Genomic DNA, 12,765 nt, shown 5'->3' on the forward strand with positions numbered 1-12,765 from the left:
AGTTGAGTCAGGATCTAAGACTTACTGCCATGTTTTTTGTTTTTGTTTTTTTTCAGCATAAACAAATCCTCATAGGCCTGAAACTTAACCTAACTCAGAATTATTTTCCCAAATGATCTAACCTTAGGAAAGAGGGAGGAAAAAATATATCATTTCCACAAAATGAGGCCTGGAACATTAGAAAAAGTCAATTTCTCTGTTCGGTGACTTGTCTACAAGAGATTGGGTGGCAAGAGTCTTGTCTATTTCAATCTTTGACCTGTTCTCAAGAGCAGAACACACAGGCAGTGCAGAGGGATGATGGGATTAATAAAGACACACCCACAAACCAAAATGCAGATGGTAGACCTCATTTTAGGCCAGTCTTTAAGACAGCTGGGGAACCATCAGCAGTCTCTTAACATACAGTACAATGTATCACCATGACAGCTGAAGAATCGCTGGTAATAGTTCTATGCTGTGCTGCTATTCTGCCAACAGAGGAGAAAAAGGAGTCTGATTTGTAGTGAGGTTATATCGCTTTAAATATGCAAATTGGTATTCAAACAGATCAGTTGCATTTAGGGGCTAATGCAAATCTGCATAGTTCCATAGAAGTCGCCCAAGACATGTAAATTGTTGAATGTTCGAGCATTGAAAATGTTTACTTTCTTTTTGCAAGGGATAATTAATACAGTGTCTTTAATTAATATATCTCTTTCCACCTAAACCATGTTTCTCTTATAAATGATCATTCTTGATATATCCAGCATGTACAGGGATTTCACAGAGGTTTTCTTCAGTGAGCTTAAATTCTCTCCCCTAACTACACTTCACATCACTTATATATGCCTGACCACCAGTATGTAGCCTTATTCCACTGGTTGAGTTCCTGGATCCTCACCTCATTGTGCCCTTCCTTTGGCTAGGAATCTCTCCAGCCTATTCTGGTCTATTCTGGTAACTAGGCAGTGAGCTTTTACACGCGTAACTACAATGCTTTGTTTAGGAACCCACCTGTCTCTCCAGCTTGGTAGTTTTCTCTGGGCCCCACTGTCAATTCCTTACCTCAGTGAACCTCCCCTCTTCTCCAAAGACTGGTCCCACACCAGTCAGCCCTTTATTGCAATACTATGTGCTCTCTTTGTGATTGCAAAACTCTCTGGTGTTACCACACTCCTAAATCAGAAAGTGGAATCCACACACAGCAAGGCAGTAGATTTTGTTGTTGTTATTTGTTGTTTAAAAACAGCACATCCTAGAGAGCCAATCAACGCTAATAAATTTCCCTGAAGTGTTCTTGGAGGAAGGATTTGAGAGAGAGTGGATGCCTCCCCTATCAGGAGAGGTCATTATTGGTGTTAGGCATGGTCTGCAGCAAAAAGTTAGGTCAAGCCACTAAGTTGCTCAGTCCAACCCCCTGAGCAATGTAATTAAATCGACCTATCCCCTGGTGGTAGACAGTGCTAGGCTGACAGAAGAGTTCTTCTGTCAACCTAGCTAGCACCTCTCACAGGTGGATTACCTACACTCACAGGAGAACCCCTCCTGTCAGCATAGATAGTGTGTACACTGAAGTGCTCTAGCAGCTGTGTTGCTATAGCATTTCAAGTTTACCAAGCTCTTAAACTGTGATATGTATCAAGTTCTGCTTCTTTTGGAAAACTGTTGGTCCAACAAAAGCCAGGAAGTTCTGTATCTATAAATTCTTTGCAGAAAGCAGCTTCACATCAGCACGTCCCCTTAACTATATGCATACACACCGATGCACCTATATCTGCTGTGAATATTTTCATATCTGACAATGATTTCATATCACTTTTATTATATATTGTGACTTGCATTATTTAAAAATTCATACTAAATGCCCTTGTGTTATTTTCTTATCCTTTAATGTGCCTGCAAAATAAATTCAGATAGAAACAGAGGAGGCAAGGAACTGCATTTGTGCAACACTTTGCCCCTGGGTGGGTCACTGTTAGGGAGAATCAAACCTGGAGTTCCTGTCCTAAAAGCATGAGCCTTTGCTACCAGTCTTAGGGGACATCTACAATACAAAATTCAGTCGATTTAAGTTAAGTTGACATATAGCCACCACAGTAAGTAAACCGGTGGTTCATGTCCACACTATGCTCAGTCTGTCAGCAGTGCATGTCCTCACCTGGAGCGCTTCCATCCACTGAAGTGGGCCATTGTGGGGCACTGACAGCTGGAGCCCGGCTGCTGCCCTGGGGCTGACAGCCTCAGCTGTACTTATGGGGCTCATGGCTGCCCCACCTCAATTGTCAGCACCGGGCTGGGGGGAGGGCAGCCTTGAGTCTGTCATCTGGGACTGACAGCCAATATGCCAATCTAAGTAACACAGTGTCTACTGCATGCTCTAACCACACTGACTATGCCTCGTGTGGTGGTATTATGTCAGTGTAGCAGGCCACTTACTTCAGCAGAAGCAGCATTCTAGTGTAGACACTGACACAGTTAGGTTGACGTATGCTGCCTTACATTGACCTAACCCTGTAGTGTAGACCAGTGGTTCTCAACCAGGCGTATGTGTTGGGGACATCAGGGAGTCCATCAACTCATCTAGATATTCACCTAGTTTGCAAAAGCCTACTGTGGTGGGGTGAGGACTCACCGGCATGGTGCCTCCTGCTGGTCGTCCAGGGAATTAGCTCTTCCAGCCCAGAGTGCCCTCTGCAGGCCAGTGTCTTACCTGCCACTGGCCCCCATGTCCCTCCAAGACCCGGTGCCCTTTACCCAGGGGTTCTGCCAACCTCAGTACTCCTGCACTCCTCCGAGGGAAGCCCCCAATCCCCTATCCCCATCTTGCCTCAGTGGCTACTGCCAGTCTCCATTTAGCCCCCCGCTCAGTGGGGCAGACGGCAGTCTGTAAACCACTCATCATCGACAAGAGAGGTTGGACTAGCTGCCTCTGCCTGTTTCTGGGCTGCCCCTCTGCAGCCCTAGTACCCTTTTGTGGGCCCTTAACTCGGCCTGCAGTCTGGGGCTTTGCTAGGCTGGAGTTCCCCAGCTCCCTCTGCCATTCCCCAGCACTGCTCCACCCTAGAAACCCTCCTCAGCTTCCCAGGCAGCCAGGTCCTTCTCTCTCTAGGAAGCTAGAGAGTGTGTGTCTTTCAGTCTCTGGCCCTCAGCCCTCTTATAGGGCCAGCTATGGCTGCTTCCCCCAATCAGCCTAGCATTTCTCCACCACAGCCCTCTCCAGGTCTGCTTTAAACCCCTCAGGGCAGGAGTGGGGTGACCGCCATGCTACACCTACATAAAAAGCACTAGTAAAGTCAGTACAAACTAGAAGTTTATACAGACAGTGACTTTTTTATACTGCTGCATATACTGTACACTGAAATGTAAGTACAATGTTTATATTCCAATTGATTTATTTTATAATTATATGGCAAAAATGAGAAAATGAGCAATTTTTCTTTAGTAGTGTGTGTGTGACCCTTTTATATTTTTATGTCTGATTTTGTAAGCAAGTAGTTTTTAAGTGAGGTGAAAGTTGCGAGTGCGCAAGATAAATCAGACTCCTGAAAGGGGTATAATAGTTTAGAAAGGTTGAGAGCCACTGGTGTAGACCAAGCCTTAGAAAGCTCACCTTGAGTGGTCTCTTAGAAGGTGTGCTAACTACCTATGCTAAACCATCTGTTCAATCTTGTATTTAGCTGGGACACTCTGAGTACCTTTCCCAGACCTGAAGAAGAGCTTTGTGTAAGCTCAAAAGCTTGTCTGTCTCACCAACAGAAATTGGTCCAATAAAGATATGATATCACCTACCTTGTCTCTTACAAATCTCGGGTCTGTTAGCACCTATAAGATGGCACTTGATCAATGTCTCTGTCTGATAAAACTTTTCTTCCTTCCACACTGCATAATTTCACCATACTTCTGGTGAACACCTGACAGGCAACAGATAAACTGCTTAGATTCAAACACCCTTCTGGTTTAGATCCAGAGCAGAACTGTGCAGATCAGGCCCATTGAACCGGTTATAAAGCCCTCTAGAACCTAACTAGTTAGGCCCTGCTTCAGCAAAGTACTTCACATGCTGAAAGTTGGATGCATGCTTAATAGATTTAAATAGGAATACTCACATGCCTAAGTACCTTTTTTAATTGGGACCTTAGGTCTGATCATTGTTCTATCTGCAAAATAGTTTCCCACCTCCTAGCCCCCATCCGCTTTTGTTGGACTTTACCAGGTCACCTACATTGCTGCAACAGAATTCTTTGGCGCTTTCTCTTCTTGGTGTGGTGGGGATTTCTTGGATAATCAGATGTTAATAGGAGGCTGTGCATAAATCCACACAGTCCTGGAGGAACAGAGACCCCTTTTGTGGACATACAGAGAGGTGTGGCTTTTTATGTCCACTCACTTGCATTCACTATGCACAGACTTGCGTGCTATACTTACAATTCCACAAGAAAATGCCCATCTGGTTACATGACCCAGTAAGCGAAGGGAAATTTTTTTCATCCATTAAGAGAATGTGGAAGCAGCGATATTTTGCCCATCAACCATCATACTGACGTGCTTCTTCTGTGAACTCTAGCTCAGGTTTGCATTTGCAGTGGAAGGAAATGGCAGCCTCAGATCACGAGATGGGTGTAGCTCACCAGAGTGGTTGTCCTGTTGGAGATAGCTTATCTGAAGGAGCCTGTGTGTCTGGAATCATGTATATTTGAGTAAAAGCCAAAATTGGGGTAGGGAACAAGTTGATTCCAAAGGCTGATTGTCTAGGAACCTTGAGTAGAGGGAGTGGCTGAGTTTACTTCAGAAGGATGCCTCAGGAATCATCCTTATCCCACATGCCCAGTTTTCTGCAGTTGCAGGGAGCCTCAAGGCATTGGTGGATCTTAGTGCTAACTCTTCTTTTTTTTTCCTTTTTCTTTTTAAAATTCATCTGAGAACTAGCTGAGTCTGAGCAGCTGCCCAATTATTATGAAGTACCTGCAGTTTCATCCATAGGTGGCTCTTTGCCATTTTGAAATTTGTGGTACAGTAAACGACTCACAAACAGGTGGCTGTGAAGGGAAGTCGGCCTATTCTGTCACTAAGTTTACTCATCTCTTTCAGGGGTTAGCTTATATTTGTCTTACTGGTTCTGCTGTTCTTTGGCACGCTGAGTTCTTTCAACAGATTGAATCCTTTTCTGATGAAAGTGCTGTACTGGAATTTGTTCAGGTTGGTTTATAGCAGGTGGTGGTTGTTGCTTTTAGGGGTTTGGGGGGGCTTTTAAAAAATAGTTCTTTTATCCATGTGAATAGTGTATTTTAAGGTCTAAATTTTTAGCCAACCGTAAATGACATCTAGTTCTTTTTATTATTTCACACATGCAGTGCTTAATTTGTGCCAGGGTTTGCCAAGGCTGAGCCTCGGCACCTCTAGGCTTGGCAGTTCATAACCCTGGCACCTCTGGGCTTGCTGCATCAGTTATGAAAGTAAAAAAATTGCTTGAGCCCTGGCACCTCGTTCATTAAAAATTAAGCACTGCACACATGTAAGTATCACATATACATGTGCCAGTTGGTACTGGTACATGCAAGTGCAATAACAGCATGTGCAAAATCACAGGCTACTTTTAAAATGATTTGGCCTCATCTCCTTTTTTCTGGAGTTCAAGAATCAGTCAGTTTGGATAAGTCTAGCAAGGCCATATTGTGTCCCTTGAACTTGTAACCTGGACCAACTCCATTTAAAAAAATGATGCAGATAAGCAAACTCACAAATTTCTTTACTTTCTCCTTGAAGTGAGTGAATGAAGCTATTATTAATTATTGTTATTAACCTCATTATTATCATTATTAGTTTCTGCCCAGACCTTTTAAAAGATATTTCACAGCTCCATGGAGAAAGCTTTAAAAAGGCATGGGGGGAGGGCAAGAGTTATTAATAAAAAATTCAAACTAGAGAATAAACGTCATTCATTACTTTACAAGCCAGCCCATGAATTTTGTATCTTTGAAAATCATTCTGTGGACAAACACCTTGCCTGTATGTCTTGTATTTCTGTGAATTGTTTCCTCCTTTTGGCCTTTAATACTAAGGATATTTCTGAGGCATTCATAAACCCAGCTGCTTCTTCCCCACCTGTAGCACTGCTCCTCTTTGGGTATGTCTACACTGCCCATCAGATTGGGTAGACCAGGCCTTTGTGATAGCAAAATCGTTTCCACAGCAACTTGTTTTGATGTCACAAACTAAAGGATTGTGACTTCAGGTGTGTAATTAGCATCACAATCTGAGTCAAACCCCTCCCCACTAAAAAAAAAACACAAAAAACAAAAACCCCACCATATCTGATTTTATTTGAAAGTCTTTATAAAATAAAATAATGTGAATTACTGAAAATATTATATTTAGGCAGACTTTTACCAGGGTAAATGAGAGCAAAGTCTTGCTGCATGTGTTGTCTCAAAACTTGGATTGATTTTCTTGTTTATTTTTTAAATAATAATCTGTTCCTGTAATTTGCTAGTAAGGATGATATTAAAGATTTTATTCTCTTCAGCACAACATTTTAAATCCAGTATTCAAATCAATTGGCTCTTGTTACAGCTTTATCCATCCACCACTTGAAAAATTATAGTATCCTTCATGCAAAAATCTTGCTGTACTTTAAATCTGTCATTAAAACATCAATTGATAGCAGCAGAATACTTCCAACTTCCCTTAAAATATCAAATTAAAACAAAACTTGCACACACACAAAATAACCAAAACACTCAAAAGGACCTTTCCTTTGCTATTGACTTCTAGGACCCTGTGAGGTGGGAGGGTCTCAGAATCCAGACTGCAGCCTGAGCCCAGACATCTACACCGCAATTAAACAGCACCTGATGCCAAACCCTGCGAGCTTGAATCAGCTGGCATAGGCCAGCCACAAGGTTTTAATTGCAGTGTAAAAATACCCTTACATGTCACAAGATGAAGATTCCCCAGTGGGATTTTCAAAAGTGCCTAAGCAAGGTAAGCCTTTAAATCCTATTCAAATCAGTGTGACTTAGGCACCTAACTTGCTTAGGCAATTTTGAGTATCTCACTAGGCATCTATTTGCATCTTTAGGCACATAAACGCCATTGCAAATCTAGCCCTGCAGTCATAAACTCCTTGGAATATCAACTGAAGAGAATAAGGGCAAAATTTTCAAAAGCACTTAAGTGATTTAGGAGGCTTAGTCCCATTTTCAAAAGTGACTTCAATACTTAGGGCCAGATTTTCAAATCAATTTAGGCACTTCAAGATGTAGCTAGTTGCGTAATTCCCATTGAATAATTCCCACCTAACTCTCCTAATTACTTTTGAAAAAATGGCCTGTAAGACGCTTTGACTTTCAGTGAATCTTAGGATTTGGCTACATTTGCAGCCATACAGCTCTGGGAGTTAAAGTTGTCTTCGTACAGCTGTGTAGGGAAAACGCTGCAGTGTGGCCACACTGACAGCTACCAGCGCTGCAGTGTGGCCACATTTGCAACATTTGCAGCAGTGTTGGGAGTGGTGCATTATGGGCAGCTATCCCAGCATTCAAGTGGCTGCAATGTGCTTTTCAAAAGAGGGGGGTGAGGTGGAGTGTGACAGGGAGCCTCTCAGTTCACTAAATGCAAATAGCCTTTTGGTTTTTTCCTCACAGACCAGATAAGCAGCTGCTCCAAAACGGACCCTCCTTTCCCCCCCTGCCCACCCCGCAAGCCGTGGTGCTTCTCTCCTCAAGCAAACACTAGCTGTGGACATTCATCCCCCTGCCTGCCTCTGCTGGAGCAAACAGTAGCTGTGTTTGTTTTTTAGATAAGCAGTTCCGGGAGCCCCGAGTTCACAACAAAACAAACAGAGGCATCACAACAAAACAGAGAGTGTTATCTTTACTTAAAAAGCATTATGGGAAGGTTCCGGACGTCAGTTACAGAGTAGTAAGATTAATCACTGTTTACACTGGCACCCCAGTGCTGCAAGAGCAGCGCTATATCGTTATTCCCCAGGCTGAGGTGGAGTACAGCCAGCGCTGTAGCCAGGGAGATACAGCGCTGTATGTGCCTTGCCAGTGTGAACGGGGAGTAAGTTACAGCACTGTAAAGCCACCACCAGTGCTATAACTCTCCAGTGTAGCCCAGCCCACAGGCTCCTAGACCCCTAAGTCACATAGGGACTCTTGAAAATTTTGCCTTGTGTCTTTAGGCTAGAGTCAGGCCATTCTAAGAACTGATGCACAGACACCCAGGGAAAGGAAGCGTATAAAAAGGCAGTTCCTTCTCTCAGTAAAAAAATGTAGCTTCCTTTATATGCGGGTTGCATAAAGGGAGTTCAGAGCTAGACTAGAAACTATAATCCAGCATGTGGTAAAACAGACATTTACTGGATCGAGACAGTCATAGTATGTAAACAGCAGGATTTACTGTTTCACCAGAAGTCTGTTAAGTTCTCTGAGAAATATCCCATTGATCTTGCCTGACTATATTTCAGCAAAGGCTTTTAATTGCTCAGTGATAACTCTTTTTGCCTCAGATTTCCACCTATTAAATTATACTGCATCCCATGAGCACAGAGTTAAGATTTCTGAGTTGATTCCTTACAACAAGCAGCTGCACAGTAAGGATGCTTTGAAGTGAAGCACTGTGTCTGCTGGGATTCTGCAGCTTCATGGCTTGTGGCTTAGGAGAGGGAAAAGGAGAAGAGAAGAAAACAAAAGAGGAGAGTGTGAGTGTTTCCTTTCCCTTCCTGTGACAAAGTCCTGAACACCCTGAACTCAACTGCCAAATCCTCTATCAGCCATTAAGAGCCTCCTGTTTCCCAAGCAACCCAAAACCCAGATGTCAAATCTTCATTCATGACAAAACCTCTCATTTCTCACTCCATGTTGCCCAGCTCCTCCCAGGTGATCATGGGGTGGTTAGGCACATGAATACCTTTGAGGATCTGGGCCCAAATCCTTTTCTCAAGGGGCCAAAAATAACCAAACCTCTCCACCAGCCTTCCCCATAATAGTATGAAAGGGTCTCTGTGTAGCAAAAGCCCTGATTTCCTCCTCCAAACCAACAAGAATCCTGAACAGCATTCTACACACACGCACACACACAAATACACACACAGAAATACATATCTGACCTCTATCGTCTGCAAATCCCTCTGTCTTCCTGTCAAGGTTTCTTTCCCCACTTTGAACTTTAGAGTACAAAAGTGGGGACCTGAATGAACACTTCTAAGCTTTATTACTAGCTTAGATCTGGTAACGCTGCCCCCAGCCAGAATTTAGTGTCTGGCACACTTTCTGTTCCCCCAAAACCTTCCCTGGGGAACACAGATCCAAACCCCTTCCTTTCCCCCCAGACTTTCCCCTCCCTGGGTTGCCTTGAGAGGCTTCACACAGATCCAAACTCCTTAGATCTTAAAACAAGGAGGAATTAACCATCCTCCCTCATTTCCCCCCACCAATCCCTGGTGAGTTCAGACCCAATCCCCTTGGATCTTAAAACAAGGAAAATCAATCAGATTCTTAAAAAGAAAGCTTTTAATTAAAGAAAGAAAAAAGTAAAAATTAGCTCTGTAAAATCAGGATGGAAAATGCTTTACAGGGTACTCAGATTCATATAGACCAGAGGGACCCCCCGACAGTCTTAGATTCAAAGTTACAGCAAACAGAGGTAAAAATCCTTCCAGCAAAAAGAAACATTCACAAGTTTAGAAAACAAACATAAGACTAATCCGCCTTGCCTGGCTATTACTTACAATTTTGACACATGAGAGACTGATTCAGAAAGATTTGGAGAGCCTGGATGTACGTCTGGTCCCTCTTAGTCCCAAGAGCGAACAACGAACAAAACAAAAAGCACAAAGAAAGACTTCCCTCCACCAAGATTTGAAAGTATCTTGTCCCCCTATTGGTCCTCTGGTCAGGTGTCAGAGCTTCTTAACCCTTTACAGGTAAAAGAGACATTAACCCTTAACCATCTGTTTATGACACTTCCCTTAATACTTGCTATGCTGTAGTTACATATTGCTCATGCCAAAGTCCCTGGGCCTGAGCCTGGGCCTGTAACTTCTGCCACTAGCTTCTTGGATTTCTGCAGCACTTTAATGCAGCAGACTGGAAATCTTGGAGCAGCATTGTTTCAATTTAAAAATTGAGGTTTTGTTGAAACACGTGAAAAGTAATAGAATAATAATTACATAAGCCCTGCTCATAAATTTTGATATTAAACGCAATTTGCTCTCTGTTCTTATATCTGCAGTTTCCAATGTGCTGCAGGTTGATATTATCTACCTGTATTGTGGAAATAGTCGGAGAGATAGGAAGATGAAGGATTTGGTACATGGTTAGGAGACAAGCGCTTTGGACACAAGAGGAACCAGGAGAGGAAGCTGGGGATTGTGGGAGACATACGTTAGATAGATGGTTCTCTTAATATCATTGTCTCTTAAAATGTGCAAGAGCCTCTTTTACCTTTCAGTTGCCTTTCCTGCAATTGTCTTTTGGCATTTATCACATTATTCTTGGGGAACTTGGTAGTTCAGTCACATTGGTGCAATATATGCATTCATCACAGTGAAAGTGGATTCTGATTTAACCTCCTATGTATCTGGAGCCTAATTCACCACCACATTAGTCCAGTGTTTTGCTGGTGTAGTTCAATGGCATTACATCAGCCTAAAAATGAAGTGTCACAGTGATGAATCAGGCCCAACCTGTATAGGAGCTTAAAAGGTCATCTCTAACCAAATTTAAGCATATTAATTAAAAGAATAATAGCTTGACTGGTTTAGAAGGACTAGGTTTTCATAATAATAATAGATCATATAGTGTGCATGGGTTAGGTTATCTGTACAATACTGGACAATTCATATTTTGTCTGGAAAACACAAAGTCTCAAATATTTATTGTTGCATCAATAAATCTGAAATACAAATCCTACTCCCTGAGAGACTTGTCACATCATCTGAGCACTAGAAATACCTCCATAGAAGGGAAGGAGATCATACAAGTCTCATCTTCCAACAGAAACATAAAATGTTGATATTTAATCCAATCCAAGTATAAAGCTTCAGACAAAACTTTAAAAACTGATGCCATGCCACTGATCACAATTTAAAAAATCTTCTTTAATACATGTAAACCGATTTCCTTTTCCTCCTCCCATCATGTTAAACACTCTCCCATTTCTACTTGTTTTATTCCCCATTCCTGCTCTAACACATCCAGGCTCCTGTTGAGTACGTTCATGCTCTATACCTCCATGGCTATTTTCAGTAATTAAAGTACTCTGAAAAGTTACTCTCTAAAAATGTGCTCCATTTACTTGTGCACAGATCTATTTTCCTAACAGCCAGACCTGTAAATTCCCTCTGAGATGTTAGAGACAAGCTGGGTTCTTTCCTTCTCTCACATCTTCCCCAGTAATAAAAGTTCTGCAAGTCAAATTAGGCCCTCAGGAACACCGACCTGTGTAACTCTATTGTAATAAATGGGGCTGCACAGGTGCAGCTGATTGGAATTAGGCCTTGTCTTTATTGTAGTTTTTAGCCACCAATGTAGCTAAACCAAAGCAGGTGCACCACTGCAAAAGCCATAGTAGAAGCATTGCATTGGTTTATACTGTTATCGGTCCCAGTGCAGCTCACCTCAGGCTGCCACAATTCAGTACAATATGTCTGCACTAGGTATATGCATCAGTGCAGCTACACTACACTGTTTAGCTACGCTGGTGGTGAAAAACCCGTGTAGACAAGGCCTCAATTAAAAAAAAAATCATAATGATGATGTGCAAGAAGGAATAGAATCCAGCACCACCTCTTTCCACTGTGAGCTTGTCTACATGGTGTATAGTGGGCCCCAACAGCAGGGTAAATTCTAATGTGCACCAGCATGTCTGTGCATTAACTGGCCTTTTGATCATTGAAAGGCCTTTGTGGGCCCTGCTGGGGCATACTAAAAGCTCCCTTGTGCATGTTAATATAGTTCCATTTCAAACAGTACTACATTAATTCACACTAGGGAACTTTTCATGCTCACCAGCAGGGTCCCCATGGGCCAGTTAGTGCACGACATGCAGTTGCGCACTAGAACTTACACACCTCTAGTGCAGACTAATACACCACGTAGACAAACCCTTAGTTAACTCTACAGGGTTAACAGATGTGAAAAAAGCAACAAAACCTCATTTTGTCACTAAAATAAATAGAGATGATTGAATAGAAACAAGGGACAATTCTCTTGAGTGGAAAAAACTGTTGGATCATGCCTCTATAATGCAGTTCTCTTGAAGACAAAGGCAGAGACTTGCAGAGAGGCTCAAGCAATAACATGTCCATCTCTTCTCGCCTTTCAATGACTTTCCCTTGAAAATTCTAATCAAAGCTCCTGTTGGCTTCAGTGGGAATTTTACCTGGACTAGACCTGCAGAAACTGGTGCTATCAAGGAAGGAAGAATTCAAAAAAGTCTTGAGGTTTCACAAAACATCAGAGAACTTATGGAACTCTGTGGAAAAAGAGCATTTTTCAAAGGGAAATTACTGTGCATGTACATGAGGATTCTCCTTCTAGCTATCATTCTGCTGTCCTTCCTTTATATTGTGTTTTTTCTGTGCTATGTCTGTGGTGATAGTTCTGCCTCTCTTTTAGGTAAGCAATGTCTTCTGTAGCAATAATATCATCTTTGACTTTTACTGCTAGCAGTATCACAACCCAGCATTCTGTTTGCCTTCTTTGTTGCAGCTACATATGGGGCTGAAGGCTTTAGAGATTTTCACGCAATAATTCCCAAATCTTTTTCCCGTAAGTA

At 42.4% G+C, this 12,765-nt stretch overlaps 1 protein-coding gene across 10 annotated transcripts in view; it reads left to right on the top strand.

Moving 5' to 3' along the window:
• The window catches only part of IKZF1 (IKAROS family zinc finger 1), a 96,627-nt gene that overhangs the window by 53,430 nt on the left and 30,432 nt on the right, over positions 1-12,765 (top strand). For 4 of the 10 annotated variants that reach the window (XM_050937721.1, XM_050937716.1, XM_050937711.1 and 1 more), the window contains exon 4: positions 12,699-12,758. The exons of the other annotated variants lie outside the window; for them this stretch is intronic. In XM_050937721.1, coding sequence (XP_050793678.1) covers positions 12,699-12,758 — 60 coding nt within the window. The remainder of the gene's footprint in view (positions 1-12,698; positions 12,759-12,765) is intronic. 10 annotated transcript variants of the gene reach the window in all.

This window comes from Gopherus flavomarginatus, chromosome 2 (assembly GCF_025201925.1).
Source record: "Gopherus flavomarginatus isolate rGopFla2 chromosome 2, rGopFla2.mat.asm, whole genome shotgun sequence".
NCBI lineage: Eukaryota > Metazoa > Chordata > Testudines > Testudinidae > Gopherus > Gopherus flavomarginatus.